Source organism: Pistacia vera, unplaced genomic scaffold (assembly GCF_008641045.1).
Source record: "Pistacia vera cultivar Batoury unplaced genomic scaffold, PisVer_v2 Contig1180, whole genome shotgun sequence".
Lineage (NCBI taxonomy): Eukaryota > Viridiplantae > Streptophyta > Magnoliopsida > Sapindales > Anacardiaceae > Pistacia > Pistacia vera.
The window spans coordinates 244,423-260,401 of NW_022195227.1; the positions used below are offsets into that span (position 1 = coordinate 244,423).

Below are 15,979 nucleotides of genomic sequence, written 5' to 3' on the forward strand. Positions count from 1 at the left end.
TGTGTTGATAGTTAATTGAGTATTAACGTTCCATTATATGGGATTATTTGTTCACCTTTTCTATCTTGGATTGAATTTTAAACTAATGGTCAACTAAATGAGTTATAGTTTAGTTTTATAACGAGGATGGAGATAAAGATTTTAAATAAATAAATAAAATAAGATAATTAAGAAATAAGAGATAAAAAAAGAAGGATTCATATGAAATTTAAAAAAAAAAAAAAAACACTTGGAAAATTATTAAAAGAAAATAATAGAAACTTAAAAGAGTCTAGGTTCATTTAAAAAAAAAAAAAAAAAAATTAAATAAAGAATATTTATATAAGATAAATACTATTAGACACTGTTGTAGTTTTCTTCAAAGCAATTACAGTAGTCGCAATTTATATAAAATAAATACTTAAAGTGATAAATAATGGAAGATAAATAAATGCTGAAATTCATCTAGATAAATAGATATCTAAATACATAAGATAAAATAAATAAATAAGGAAATATTTATGTAAGATAAATACTATTAGACAGTGTTGTAGTTTTCTTCAAATACAGTTACCAGTAATTGCAAGGAAAACAAAGAGTTTTCTTTTCAGAAAACTGCAATACTATCTAATTTACAAAATATTAGAGAAGATTTCTGGATTTTCTTTCGATTTATATAAGATAAATATTTAAGAGATAAATAATGGAAGATAAATAAATATTTAAATTCATCTAGATATATTGATATCTAAATACATTAGATAAAATGAATATAACTCTATCTAAATTATTATATTTAACAAATTTATGTACCCAAATATAATAGAAAGATTATATAACATACGTTTTCCATAAATGATTTTGAAAGAGAAAATTATTTATTTGGTTTTTCAATTTTTTTTATTTGATTTTTGTATCTTTCGAGGATTTTGGGTCGGGCTGGGATTAGAATCAATCCCCTCTCCGACCCAACATCAATGTGGGTATGATGAGTCATTACCATTATGGGCCCGTCTCCGTCCTTTTGCACTTAATCCTCGACAAGAATGGGGCAGAGGCTTGCAGGGACAGCCCACAAGGAATTTTGCCATCCCGGCTATTAAGAAACTCATGGGCCGAACAAAATAAACTACTTCCTAAATCTATAAACTCAAGTTAATTTTAAATGTTAATTTTAATGTGGAAATAATTATTATTTACCATGATTATATTGATGTAAATAACTGGTCATGTGTGGTTACGTTAACCCCGTCCCATTATGACTCTCTCTCTTCTAGCAGACAAATGTAAGTCAATGCACCAACTAAAGCAAATCCACGCTCAAATGATCGTTTCTTCCCGCATTGACGACCACTTTGCCGCCAGTCGTTTACTTTCCTTTTGCGCTCTATCTTCATCCGGCTATCTTCCCTACGCTATAAATCTTTTCAACAAAATTGAAAACCCGAATCAATTCATGTGGAACACTCTCATTAGAGCTCAAGCTAGTAATAAAAATCCAGATGAAGCAATTTCCCTTTATGTAAATATGAGGAGAATTGGTTTTGCACCATCTGAGCATACTTTTCCTTTTGTTCTCAAGGCTTGTGCTAGCCTTCGTTCTTTAAATTGTTGTAAACAGGTTCATACCCATGTTTTAAAATCTGGGTTGGATTTAGATTTGCATGTTGTTAACGGTTTAGTCAGAAGTTATTCTGTTTCGAGTGATTTAAATAATGCACGTCGAGTTATTCTGTTTCGAGTGATTTAAATAATGCACGTCGACTGTTTGACAGATTTACTAACAAGAATTTGACCATATGGACCACGATGATCTGTGGGTACGCGCAAAATTTTTTTGCTAATGAAGCGTTGCTGCTGTTTGATCAAATGATTTCAGAAGGATTTGAACCCAATAGCGTGACTTTGGCTTCTGTTTTATCTGCGTGCGCACAGTCTGGTTGTTTAGAATTAGGAGAAAAGGTTCATGTTTTTATAAGAACGAGAGGGCTCGAAATGGGAGTCATTCTTGGCACCGCGTTGGTGCATATGTATGCAAAAAGTGGAGCCATTTCAAGGGCTAAAGAATTGTTTGATTCCATGCCTGAGAGAAATATTGCTAGTTGGAATACAATGATTTGTGGGTTGGCTAGTTATGGACATGCCGAGGAAGCATTCAATCTCTTTCGAAAGCTAGAGAAGGAGCAAATTGCGCCAAACGATATAACCTTTGTTGGGGTTTTATCTGCATGTCGCCATGCCGGCTTGGCCGATGATGGTCGTGAAATTTTTGGTTCCATGAAGAGATTGTATGGCGTTGAGCCCAAGATTGAGCATTATGGATGTATGGTTGATCTTCTTGGTCGAAGTGGGGAGGTAAAAGAGGCCGAGGAGTTGATGAAAGGAATGGTGTGGAAGCCTGATGAGGTGATGTTGGGAGCTCTTTTGGGAGCTTGTAAAAGTCATGGGAATACTGAGGTTGCTGAAAGAGTGGTGAAACAGATGATCGATTTGGAGCCTAATAATCATGGGGTTTATGTTGTTTTGTCCAATTTGTATGCTGAGGCTGGAAGGTGGGAAGATTTTACGAGGCTAAGGAAGGTGATGAAAGAAGGGAATTTGAAGAAAACACCTGGGTGGAGCCTTGTAGATGATGTTGTATGACTGAGAACTAAATTTTTGTTTATGAAAGATTAAAATTCCCTGATTTGTTTCTGTCAAAGTAATGATCTTTTCATGTAATTAAGTCTGTCTTTCAAGAATCATGGTTCATTCCAAGCTCAATTTCTGAATCAAAGTCCGTCTAATAGTTGACAAACTTGCTTGATACGTGCATCATCTTCACATGCCTAAAATAATAGTATACTGTTTTTTTTTTTTTTTTTTTTTTTTTTCCGAGCCAATTTTTGCGTACCTCGATTATTCTCTTGAGGCTTGAAGTTAACGGCTAAGTAAGTCTCAAACTATCCCTTATTAGTAGTCTTGGGGATTCGAATTTAGAACTTCTTGAGTAATACACACAATAATCTGTAGAGAACCGCCAAACTACTTTAGGGGCGTTTGGTTCAGGGAATGTTAGATTACTGGGAATGTTGGATTAATGGAAAGTTAGATTATCTTAAAGATTACTGAGAATCTTTAGAAAAATGTGTTTGGTTAATTGGTGGATATGTTATATTAATATGTTTGGTTGGGAGAAATAAATTAATGAGTATGTTATTTAAATTACTGAACTGTTCTTTAATTAAATATTATTATTATATTATTTTTTAATATTGATTATTATTTGGATTACTATAACCTCACTGTAGTTAAAAACTTAGCAAAAACAACCCCATAATAAAAGTTTGGAAAATCAACAAAGCACCCCCACCCCAACCCAACCATTGCCGGCCACCGGCAACCACCACAGGCCGTCGGCAACCTAACGACGCACAAAAGGCAACAAATGGCCAGACGTGATAGATATGGTCGTCGACGGCCAGATCGACGGATCTGGCCTTTGATGGCCATATTAGATATGCCGTCAACGACCAGATCTAGCACGATTTGGCTATTTTTCGCCAAATATCTTGCTGGAAATGACCCTATCGGCGCATTGTGGCCATTTTCGGCCTTCCATGCTTCGTTCTAGCTACGGCGGCGGTTGGCTGCAGTGGTGGTTGCCGACGGTAGGTGGGTAGGGATAGTGGCTTGGGTGAGCTGCAATTTGTTTTGAATTCAAGGGTAATTTTGTCCAAAAAATTAATTAATTGGGGTGAAATAGTAAAAGCAACATTCATGTAAATAAATTTAAAAATAAGGGCATTATTGTCCTAAAATTTTATTAATAAGGGATAGAATTGTAACCAAAAAAAAGAAAAAAGATTAACTTGGTAATCTTACAATACCTAAAAATATGAAGGTAATCAGATTACCTCCAATATTACCATCAGTAACTACTATTGATATTTGAAGATTATCGGAATCTTATATTACTTGACAACCAAACATGGTAATCAAGTAATATAAGATGACATAACCCTAGTAATCCCACGTTACCCCCAACCAAACGCCCCCTTTGTGGTATTTAATAGTATACTGTTTCATTTCACATGGCATTCTCAAATCGATTTGTAATGAAGTAAGGGAGGTTTGCAAACATAATTTTTGATGCAAAAATACACCAACCAAAGTGATCCGATCGACCTTGGTGGGATCGGAAATGATGTGTGCATGATTATGGGTAACTAGCAATAAATAAACAATGAAATGCAGTAAGGAAAATAACAAAGAGATTTTTAAAGTTGTTCGGCGAGATAAACTCTTGAGCCTACATCCACTGTTCTTATATTAGCTGTGAGAGCAATGATAGTCCTTGAATAATTTGTTAACCCCTTTCTCATCGTTGGAGGGGGTTTATATAAAAATTGTGTACAAAGGAAAGAGTGAAAATAAAGGGGTTACAATCAAGTTTGAAATGCAACTTCAATATTCTCACGATTGGGCGTTATGATTGTGCAAAGAGTACCATCGATTTGATCCTTCCCGAGATATCTGGAATCTAAAGTTATCTGTGAATTGGTTGAACAACTGTAAAGATTGGTTGCAACTAGCTTGTGCTAGGTTGAGCTACAACTCGACGAGCTTATGCTGGGTCAGACAATCGGAAGAGTCGAGCTGTTTCTGGATCGGGCTATAACCTCGCAATCCTCTAAGCTTGATGGAAAAATCACACACAACATTTGCCCCCTAGTGTTCGATGCTCGTTTTAAGCTTCGAAGACTATTGCTCGATTTGATATCAAGCTTGGCATTCATCGACGAGGTATTGGATGCAAATTCAGTCGAGCTTTTAGGGTCGGACTCATGTCTAATCGACATACTCCACACTTGACCTTTTCTCTTTTGTGACATCCTCGACGAACACAGAATTTGAAAAGAAAGGGTACTTGTGCAAATTCCAAGCGGTCATGTCGCATTAAATGCGGCAGCCTTTGGCAGTTACTTTTCATCGGCGTGGGCGACTACAGCTATCCACACGTGAAGTTGAGGCGACGTGCAATGACGGTTATGATTATGGCAGTCTGACGGTTGATCGCCCTTTGTGGATGATTGACACATGGCCATGTCCAAGGGCCAAGATTGCTCAACAAATGGAGTGTCAAGATCTACTATAGATCGACGGCTATGATCGAACCCCGCCCTTTCGTCTCCCATGCAAACCACTACAAAACGAGCGAACTCGTTAGAAAGCTTACACACCTTTCAAAAATTCTCAAACGTTCTTGCTTAATTTGTCGCTCCTTTTTCATCTTCACAGTGCGTTTCTAACGAGTTTTTCCTATTCTCTTGCTCCGATAAGGTTTCTTTTCCCTTCCTTTAATTGCTTTCTTGATTTTCGCGGTTATGGGTGGCCACGGTAGGTCTTTTAGAGTTTTGTTTGAGTTTTTACGTGTGTCTCCAACAGTCTTAAGTTTAAGGAGGGTTTATCGTGGCGGTTGTCGGAATCCCTGGTAGGTCGCGTGTTTGTTGTTCAACGCGAGCTATCTCAAGTGCCTGAATTGAAAGAAAGTGTGGATAGGTTGCCGAGTTTTTCGAGCTCTGACACATGTTTGCTTCTGTTTCAGGTACTTAGAGGTGAGCTATAGTCATGTCTTCGTCGAGCAGCCACACAACTGATCACATGTTCGATTCCCCTACAGGCTCGATGGTCCTTGGGGGTATAATCCCCAAGGTTTTCGAGGAGATCGTCGCACAAAGCTCGAACCCTGATGCGACGGGCTCGTCCGATCATGCTTCTGTGGATGTCTCTCAGTCAAGGAGATCTCTAGTTCACAAGCCGCGGAAGGAATCGCAATCCTTGATTTATATTGAAGATCTTACGCGCATAAAAAAGACTTATGCGCCTTAACTCAACTTGAGAGTTCCGAGAGACTTCTCTCGGAAGAATCCTCCCACAGGCTGGGTGACGATCTCTGAGACCTTTCTGAGATGTGTGATGTCAATTCCCCTTCACCATTTCATCGACAATGTTTTAAGACAGTTCGACATCATCCTTCTCCAATTGTCCGCGAACTTATATGTCATAATCATAGGTTTGTACATAGCCAACCAAATAGCTGAGTTGGGTGAGCCATCTGTTGAGAAGCTCATCCATTTGTATAGATTAAAGAAAGGTCAAGACCAGACATATTACCTCTCTAAGGTGAGGAAGGTATGTTTCAACGGTCTGGTCGACGTTCCAAAGAAGGTCCTGCATTGAGACTTTTAGTTTTTCTTTTATAAGGTCACGCAGACTGACATTTTTGCTTCAAAAACTAGTAAGACTTCGACCCCCAGTGTGTGTGAAGAGCGTTTTCAAGCTCGATGGTTAAACTAACCAAACTTTTTTGCCTTGCAGTTAACGTCAAGCAGAATTTTCTCCCCGTTGCGAGCTTACAGAGGCTTCAACACTTCAACGACCTTTCTAACAAGGAGCGCAACATCAATGAGATTATCTCGCTTCCTCGCTTGAGGGCATACAACTTTTGGGAGGATAATGCCAATTTTGTTACCATTCTCGAAAAAGGTGAAAGTGTTCACTTGTTCGCGCCCTTTTTTTTTTTTTGTAGGTAGGTCGTTGATTGTTGCTTCCCCTCTCGTGGAAATGTGGGTCGAGAAACTAAAGGGTTTGAAGAAAAAGGTGGCAACTTTTGGGGTTGCCAAGAAACTACTGGTTGCTCCAGCAAAGAAGCAACCCACTGATGTCGCTATCACGAAGTGAAGTAGAGGCGAGCTTGGGAAAGTCCAAGTGCGAAAAAGCCCGCGATTGCCTCTAAGGCAGTTGGTAGAAAAAGGTGCCCTTGAGCCCCAAAAAGGGTTGGTGAGGAAAGCATCTAAGCCGACTGGACGCTTAGGGAAACAGAACGTGCCTGAGCAACATGATGGCTCGAGCAAGAAAAAATCGATTGAGCCTTAGGGGGCTTAGGAAAGCAACAGGTTGTCAAGCATCAGAGTGGCTTGAGCAAGGAGATTGCAAGGCAGACTGGCGGCTCGAAGAAGTCAACGACCAAGGACTTGGCCAAGAAGAAGTATGTTCCCACAGGCGAAGCTGCTGCTATCGTGGGGAGTAAATCAAGCTCGCCTTAACAGGGAGGCAAAAAGATGGAAGGCGCGGCTCGAGCTGCGATCAACGAATTAATTGATCAACTCCCTAATCATATCAGCATCGAGACCACGACGGCTAGGGATGACGTCACCCCGCGAACTTTTACGGGCATCAGGGATTCGTCTCTACCACAGTTGCTAGCTTGGGTATGCAGCTATACTACAAAAGTACCAGCAGCTCGCCCCCTTATATTTTTGTACATGCTTCCCTTATTCCTCATTGGTTTTCACTTTTACTTTTCTAGGCTTGTGTGGCGAGCTAAAGATGGCAATGGGCCCGACATTTTCAAGTACCCGGCCCGGCCTGACCCGAAAGGGTCGGGCTTTACTCAGGGTTTGAGGGCTTGGGCTTGATTTTAAGGCCCGACCTCGGGTACAGGCCGGGTATGGGTATATCTTCAGGCTTGGCCCGAAAATTTTAGTATTAATTTTACTAATTTACCCTTATATATATACATTTTTCCCAAACCCTAACCTCAATTCTCATCCCATTCCCTAAACTAAACTACACACCCATACCCATGCCAATATTTCTCCCACCGTTACATCTCCAATCCTGATCTCTAGATTGTCTTACCATCACGGATCTCGCCATCACTGGAGTATCTCATCGTCATCGATCTCGTCGTCACCAGAGATCTTGTCGTCACTCTTCCATCTCCATCTCCATCTCTGGTTTGTGCTCTCTTCTTTTCCTCCCTTTTTTCTCCTTATCGTCAATAAAGCTTGATGGCCACATATGGTTTCAGTTTTGGTACACTCCTGTTAATTATATGACTCGCAAACTTTTTTAATTTCTGCTCTTAAGTTGTTATTTTTTTTGGCAGACCAATAGCCTTTTAGAGAACCCCCTCGCATTTCATGTCAATTTCTGTCCTTCATTTTGCTGAATTGAAATGTTTTCTGCTCTTGCATTACTTATTGATGATTTGAATTTTTTTTTTTTTTATGTATTTCTATGATCTGATTTATATTAAGTCATTTTTGAATTTGTCTTCTTTATTGCCATGTTGAAAAGGAAAATACATGGAACTCTATACCCATTTTAACACTTCTTTACCTGAACTTTGGTTCTAGTTTAGCAAGTTAAGAATTGGACATGTTTTGTTAATTTGCTTGTTGTTCTTCAGGTCTTTAGTCTTGCTAGCTAGACCTTGATAGCTATAATTTTAGTCAAAATAAATAAAAAAGAACTAAACAATAATGCTCATTTTACAAGTTAAGAGTAACATTGGCCATGACAGTGCTTGCTGACACTACATGAGGCTTTACTAAAGCGTATGGGTTAAAGGATGCACTAATGGAGAATTCCATGGGAAGACTCCTAATTGTTTTTACATTTATTTGTGAAATCAGTAAAGAGAATCAAATGATATCCATGAGGAAAAGTTTGTGATAAAGCTGAAAGATATGCATATTATTTTTTTAATTTAAAAGCACATGAAAATTATTTGTACTGTTCAAAATTATTTGGGATTATAAATCACAGATGATTTAATGACTTACATCTACTTATTTGTTATTCTAGTTTTATAGTATTTTGGCTTTGAACATATTTGTTGTTTTGTGCTAAATTGTAATCTATGTGTGGTTGAGGGTTATTAACTGTGTAATATACTTTTCTCACTGGAGATGGTTGTAATGACATAATAGGGCTAAATGGATAATAGTGTTTTAATCAGGTGGTGTAAATTTAAGTCTTTTAGGCTTGTGCATATACACTTGAGTTTCTTGGCCTAAAAATATTGAGACAATCATCCAAGTTGGAAGTCTTATGTTTCTTATGTTTGGAATTCTTTTATGAGCTTTCCTCATAAATTAAGTGTTATAGTTGTTTCTTGAGTTTCTTGGCCTAGATTTCTGAGCTTTAGGCTTATAGTTTCACTGATGAACAGTTGATAACTTTCAAATTTTTTTTGTAAGTTCTGTTTGTTTTCTTAATCTACATATTAAATTTGTTCTATAGTCATTATGAGAAATAAATCAAATTTATATCTAATAATTTAAATTCTACACCACGTGTTGGGATATGCTTACCAGTTTGAAATATTACATCTATGACAGTCTTGATAATACATTTTAAAACCATCATGTGTACAGCATAGTCTAGCCACAAAGTTATTTTCGTGATTAGATTTTTCCCACTACAATAATAAAGTTAGTCACCACCATTACTAAATTCAAAGTCTGCATGCAAATATCAATCACCATGAATACAATAGTACAGAAGATTTAGCAGTCAACTCTATATTCTTAACTCAAAAATTCCTCAGCTTCATTTTCATGTGCACCAAAGTCCGAATTAAGGTACCCAGGGGGCTTTGCATTTCTGACTTTTTGCCAAGGAACCAAGAGTTATATCATTCAACCCACCACATAGAGTTGTGTAGAAATAAATATCTAAAAACAAAAAATTGAAAGAAGGAAAAACCAGAAAATTAAGGGCTAATAACATACAACAATGGACTTTTTTCAAATGTCTCTTGCTACAGTTGGCGTCTAGGTAATTCAACTTGGTTGTAGAACATAGAAATTATCATATTGTACAATTAACATTATTTTTCTTTAACTAGAGCTTCTTTTTTCCTTCTTCCTTGCAAGTTACAGTTACAGTTGATCCTTAGAATTAGTAATATACATCTATGTTTGATTTTTGATGATTAGTATGAATTGTTTATTAATATTCATACTTTTTGTTCATTCTTTTAGGTTTCAACATGTTAATTCAAACTTCTTTACTTGGTAAACGAAAAAGCTTAGAGGAGGAGATGAATCTACCTTCTGACTCATCGAAAAAATTGTCGACTTCGGATCTGAATGGAAGTAATCAAATTCAATCTCCAATTGCTGATACCGAGGAAGAAACACATGAAGAAGATGACCCCCTTAATGATGTTGACAGTTGCAGCAATACTGTAAGGACAAAATCAGTTGTATGGCAACATTTCAAGAAAGTTAAAGTTGATGGCAAGGATAAAGCAGAGTGTAACTATTGTCGTAAATAACTTGTTGGTGGTTCCAAAAATGGGACAAGGCACTTGCATTCACATTATAAAATCTGTCCAAGGCGAAAGTATAGAGATGTATCACAAAAGATTCTGTCGATGACCCCGGGAGAGGATTCAAGTTCAAAGTCACAAAAGACCTTAACTTCGCATCAGCTTGATCAAGAGTCGGTGAGGAGGGACCTTGAAATGATGATTGTTCTACATGAATATCCTTTGAGCATGGTTGATCATTACAGGTTTAGAAGATTTTGTAACAACATGCAACCGTTGTTTAAGGTTGTGAGTAGAAACACTATTAAGAAAGACATATTCAAAAACTGGAGTAGGATTGCTATCACTTCAGATTTGTGGACTACCAACAATCAAAACAATAGATATATGACGATCACAGCACACTTTATCGACAACAACTGGGTGTACAAAGTCAACTCATAAGGTATTATCTTGAAAGGTTTTATCATTCTTATTTTTTAATACGATTTTTGTAGCTATATTAATATTATTTTTTATGTATAATTAATGTTGCAGATTTGTATACATGCCTTGCCCACATACTAGAGATGTGCTTGCTGCGGCATTGATTAACTGCTTTTATGAGTGGAGTATTGATAGAAAGTTGTCGACATTGACGCTTGATAACTACTCCACTAATGATGCAGTTGTTGAAGATATCTTGAACGAACTTTCAAGTGCCTCACTTATGCTAAGTGGTTCATTGTTTTATATGCATTATTGTGCACATGTTCTAAATCTAATTGTTCAAGATGGATTATCGGTGATTGGACAAACAATTGCAAGAATCAGTGAGAGTGTTGCTTATTGGTCAGCATCTCCTAAAAGAGAGCAAAAATTTGTTGAAGCATCACATCAAGAAGGCATTGAAAGTACAAAGAAGTTGGCTCTTGACTGTAAGACTCACTAGAACTCAACTTATTTAATGGTTGAAACTGTTTTCATTTACAAAGATGTGTTTTTTCATTAAAAGCTTCGTGAGCCACAATATAGATGTTTGCCAACTGAGGAGGAATAAGAGTTGGCAGAACAAGTTTGTTCAAAGTTGAAAATATTTTATGTTGCCACAAACTTGTTCTCTAGAACAAAATATCCAACATCTAATATTTATTTCTCAAAATTTTGTGAAATTAGAATTGTATTGTCTAGCTGGCTCAGATGTGGGAATGATTTGATAAGGAATATGGCAGTAAAAATGCTTGAAAATTTTAGCAAGTATTGGGATGTGATTCATGGTGTCTTGGGGGTAGCGAGTCTTTTAGATCCTAGATACAAAATGAAATCATTAGATTATTTTTTTCCTCGGATCTATATATGGAGTTGATGGTAAATATCATATTCTAAGAATTCAAGGATTTTTATCTGAATTATTTAATCAGTACCAATCTAGGCAAGGAAGTAGTCAACCTCCTCCCAATGCAGCACCTTCTTTTCAGACTAATATTCCTTGTAGTGAAGACGATGGGTCTGTTAGTGACTTTGAGATGTATATTGCACAAGAATCAAATGTTGTCGAAGGAAAGTCAGAACTGGATTTTTATTTAGAGGAGAAACTTTTGCCTAAGACTCCTAACTTTGACATATTGGTTTGGTGGAAGGCAAATAGGCCTAAATATCCAATCCGCTCTTCTATTGCTCGAGACATCCTTGCTATTCCTGTCTCCACAGTCACTTCTGAGTCTATATTTAGCACGGGTGTGAAGGTAGTAAGCCCACATTGCAACAAACTTCATTCAGATACATTAGAAGCATTGATGGGTGCTCAAAATTGGTTATGGACGGATATAAAAGGTGATTATATCAAAATTTTATTTCTTTAACATATTTGTCTTTAATGTATATTTTTTATTTCTTTAACGTAATTGTCCTATTGTCTTTAATGTATATTTTGCATTCTTATTAGGTCAATAATCATGCTTGACATTTTTTGATGACACTGATGAGGAAGAAGAGGAATTATGATGACAAAGAATAGGTATGCAATTGGTTAGATATTTAGTCTTTCATGTGTTGCATGATTCTTATGTATTTTATAATTGCAGAGAGGTGGACTTACCCGACAGGAGCTTGCAAAACTTAAGGAGACAATAGCTTAGAAATTTGTGATAGAGTTTATTGTTTTGTATTTGTTCAGATTTTACTGTCTCAATTTGCTTGTTACTCTTATGGTTATGTTATACTCTAAAAATGGATGAATGCCCTTTGTCGAATGTTATTTATATATTTGGTAAGTATTCAAAAATAAATTAATATTTAAAAACTGTTTCTAAAATTAAAAATATAAATTTTTTTTTGAAATTTATTAATATTTAAAAATTGATATTATAAAAAAAGGCGGGCTTGGGCTGGGCCTGAGGTTATAAAAAGCCCGTCAGGCCAGGCTTGGGCTTTGCTTATCATACCCATGGTAGGCTTGGACCGGGTTTGGGCCTGTGTCATGAGGTCGGGATTGGGCCTGGGCTTGGGTCAGGGCCAAGGGGTACCTGGTCCCAGCCCAACCCATTGCCATCACTATAGTAAGTAGACTTCTCCCTAATGAGTGATATCCCATATTAGAGGGTACTCATCAGGGATGGTAGGAAGCGGAGACGCTTAAGGAGGATGTCTTGGCTAGGGCCTAGGTAGCAGAGAAGGAGAATGACGCAAAGCAGACTGAGCTTGAGCGGCTTAGGGAAGAGATGACAACCTTCAAGGTCAAGAAGAGGGAGTTCCTCGACAAGATTAAGGTGAGTGAGGCCGCTCGGGCGAAGGTTGAAACAAAGGTAGTCGAGGCTGAGAAGAACTTAGCACAATAGCGAGGTGCCAATAATAAGTTGAACTCCGAGCTTACCTCAGCTCAGAAAACTGCCTAGGATTGGGAGTCAAAGTTCAAGCAAGCCTTGCTTGACTTTGCCTAGGAAGTGGAAGGTTGACAAATTATCGAGGCTGAGACTAAGCAGCTTAGGCTTCAGATCGGGGTGCTGAACGAAGCCATTACTAATCGAGCTTGGGAGACGTCAATCTTCCTTATGCAAAAATTGTGGGAAGCTCACCCCTCAATCGATTTCTCCTTTCTTCTGCAAGCTTATCAGAGAAAGGTCGACTGGATAAGGACCGAAGCTCAGGGAACAACCTATGTGCACTTGGATGATTCCAAGCCTAATGGTGAGGGCCAGAAGGAAGTCGACGAAGGCGATGAGGAAATTGACCTTAAGCAAGAGGTTGAGGATCTGACTCCCCTAACTACTCTTCCCCTCATTGTTGTCAACCTTCCTTCTAGCAAGGCTCTAAAAGATGTGCTAGCTCCCAACCCTAAAGAAGTCGTTGTGACTCCTGCTACCGAGGAACTATCTGTCCCAATTAGCGGCGAGCTCCATGGTCTGACTCGCGATGATCCCTCTGCTACTCTAACTGCCTAGAAATTTTTCCCTTTTTGTATCTTTTTTTTTTTTTTTGGTAAACAAACTTTTTAATCAATGGAAGATATTTTACATATATTTGTCGAGCAATTTTTATTTCTGCAGAGTCATTTAAATCGTCATAAAAAATTCAAATTTGTTCCAAGTTTTGCATAGCTCGCTTCTTGAGGAATTTTTCGAATATACACAAGGAAATTTTATGCGCCAACTCAGACTTCAGACTCGTTGTCTGTCTCGAGTTTTGGTCGTTGGCTTATGACTGATTTCCTCGGACGTGTTTTACTCGGATCTTTCCAAGTGTAACTTCGTCAATTCGGGAAATTTCACCCGTAGTGAGTTGAATTTTGGGGTGGTTTATCGAACTAAGTTGCCTTTTTCCTAACTTATGACTCTAAATTTTTGAATGCAATTGTGTAGGTCGTGATTTTTAATTTTTAAAGCAATAAATGATAAATGATAACTAATGAATAAATAAAAAGAAAATGGCGAACAATATAAAGAAAATGATAATCAATGAATAACTTATGAATAATTCCTATTTTTATTGACAGAATCTTTTGGTTGTGAACAACCTTACAATGAATATTTGGAAGGAAATAAAACATGGCTGGAACCCAAGCTGCTTATTGTTATACTTTCACAGATGCTCGACATTCCAAGCTTGCAGTATAGCTTCGCCATTAAGGAGTTCTAAGTGGAAGGTCTCGAGTGCGAGCTTTTTAGAGATCCTAAATGGATCTTCCTATTTGGGCCCAAGTGCCTCCAAATGCCCTGGACAACCTTTCTGAGACTAGGTCGCCCACCTCGAAATCCATGTTCTTGACTTTGGTATTGAAGTATGGTCTGACTCGTTGCTAGTATGAGGTGAGCCTTAATTGAGATTTAGCTTGATGTTCTTCGATTAGGTCTAACCTTAGGCGGAGAAGATCTTCATTTGTCTCTTCGTTGAAAACTTCCCTCTGGAACGAAATAATCCTCACTTCAACTAGGGCCATTGCTTCACACCCATATGATGGAGAGAACGGGGTTTCTCCTGTCGAGTTTCTAGCTATGTTCTGTAAGACCATAAGGCCTCGGGCAATTCTTCGGCCCACCTCCCTTCAAGGCATCAAGCTTCTTTTTGATAATGTGCTTGATAACCTTGTTCACAACTTTCACTTGACCATTGGCTTGAGGTCGATAAACAGCAGCGAAACTCTTTTTAATACTAACCCATTTTTTAGAAAGATCTGAAGTATTACTGTTGAACTGTTTTCCGTTGTCAATTATTATAGTATGGGGAATTCCAAATCTATAAATAATGTTTTTGTAGATGAAATCCTTCAGCTTGTTCGACATGATGGTGGCTAAAGGCTCGGCTTCTGCCCACTTGGTGAAGTAGTCTACAACAACTATTGCGAACTTAATGTTCTCTTTTCCTTGAGGTAAATGGCCTATCAAGTCGATGCCCCAAATTGCAAACGGCTAGGGGCTTGTCAAAGTAGTTAATTCTTGGGGTAGAGCTCACTGAGCATCTACGAACCTCTAGCATTTGTCGCATTGCACACATAGTATGCTGCATCGTTAAAGACTGTTGGCCAGTAATAACCCTTATGAAGTACTTTGTCTACTAGAGATCTACCTCCTACATGGTTTCCACAGATGCCTTCATTGATCTCTCTCAGAACATAGTCTGCATCTTCATGGTCAACACACCGCAATAACAGTGAATTGAACCCACGCTCATACAATTTGTCATTGATGAACATGTATCAAGATGATTTTGCGCTGAGTGTTCTGGCTTTATTTCTCCCTTTAGGTACTATTCCATCTCTTAGGTATGTAATTATTGCATCCATCCAGCTGTATCTCTGACTTGTCACTAAGATTGGTTCCTATGGAGCGGAGATGCTTGGACTTGGGAGGAACTTAATACGTATTGAATCAGCCTTCTCTTGGCTCATTACAGAGGCTAGAAAAGCTAGCGCGTCGGCAACTGAATTCTTCTCCCTTAGGATCTAAAGAATAGTGAAGGATTTGAATTGCTCAAGTTCGGATTTCACTTGTCGAAGATAGGATGCCATTATGTCCTCTTTTGCCTGATATTCTCTGGTAATCTAATGAACTACAAGTTGGGAGTCGTTATAGATCTTGATGGATTCTGCCTCCATTTCCTTGGCAAAGCGGATCCCCGTGAGCAATGCTTCGTACTTAGCCTCGTTGTTAGAGGCGACAAACCCGAATTTGACTATGGCCATGATCAAGTTCCCTTCTAGACTTTCAAGCAAGAGCCCTGCTCTTGCCCCCTTCTCATTTGAAGACCCATTTACATACAGAGTCCACTACCATAGTTCATCAAACTTTGGTTTATGCTATTCATTTTCTTCTGAGACGCTTGCCCCTGGTGGGCTTACTTCCCCTTCTGGCTGATAGAAGGATTCTAAAATAAAATCCGTCAAAGCCTGACCTTTGATTGTTGTCCTCAAGATATAATTGA

General features: G+C 38.0%; 1 protein-coding gene across 1 annotated transcript; it reads left to right on the plus strand.

The window, feature by feature from the left end:
* The first annotated feature begins 1,237 nt into the window (after window positions 1-1,237).
* LOC116110202 (pentatricopeptide repeat-containing protein At5g06540-like) lies at window positions 1,238-2,782 on the plus strand. Its single transcript, XM_031396425.1, has 2 exons — window positions 1,238-1,665; window positions 1,704-2,782. The coding sequence occupies exons 1-2, from the start codon at window positions 1,238-1,240 to the stop codon at window positions 2,620-2,622; spliced, it is 1,347 nt and encodes a 448-aa protein (XP_031252285.1). The 3' UTR covers window positions 2,623-2,782.
* The last annotated feature ends 13,197 nt before the right edge of the window (window positions 2,783-15,979 follow it).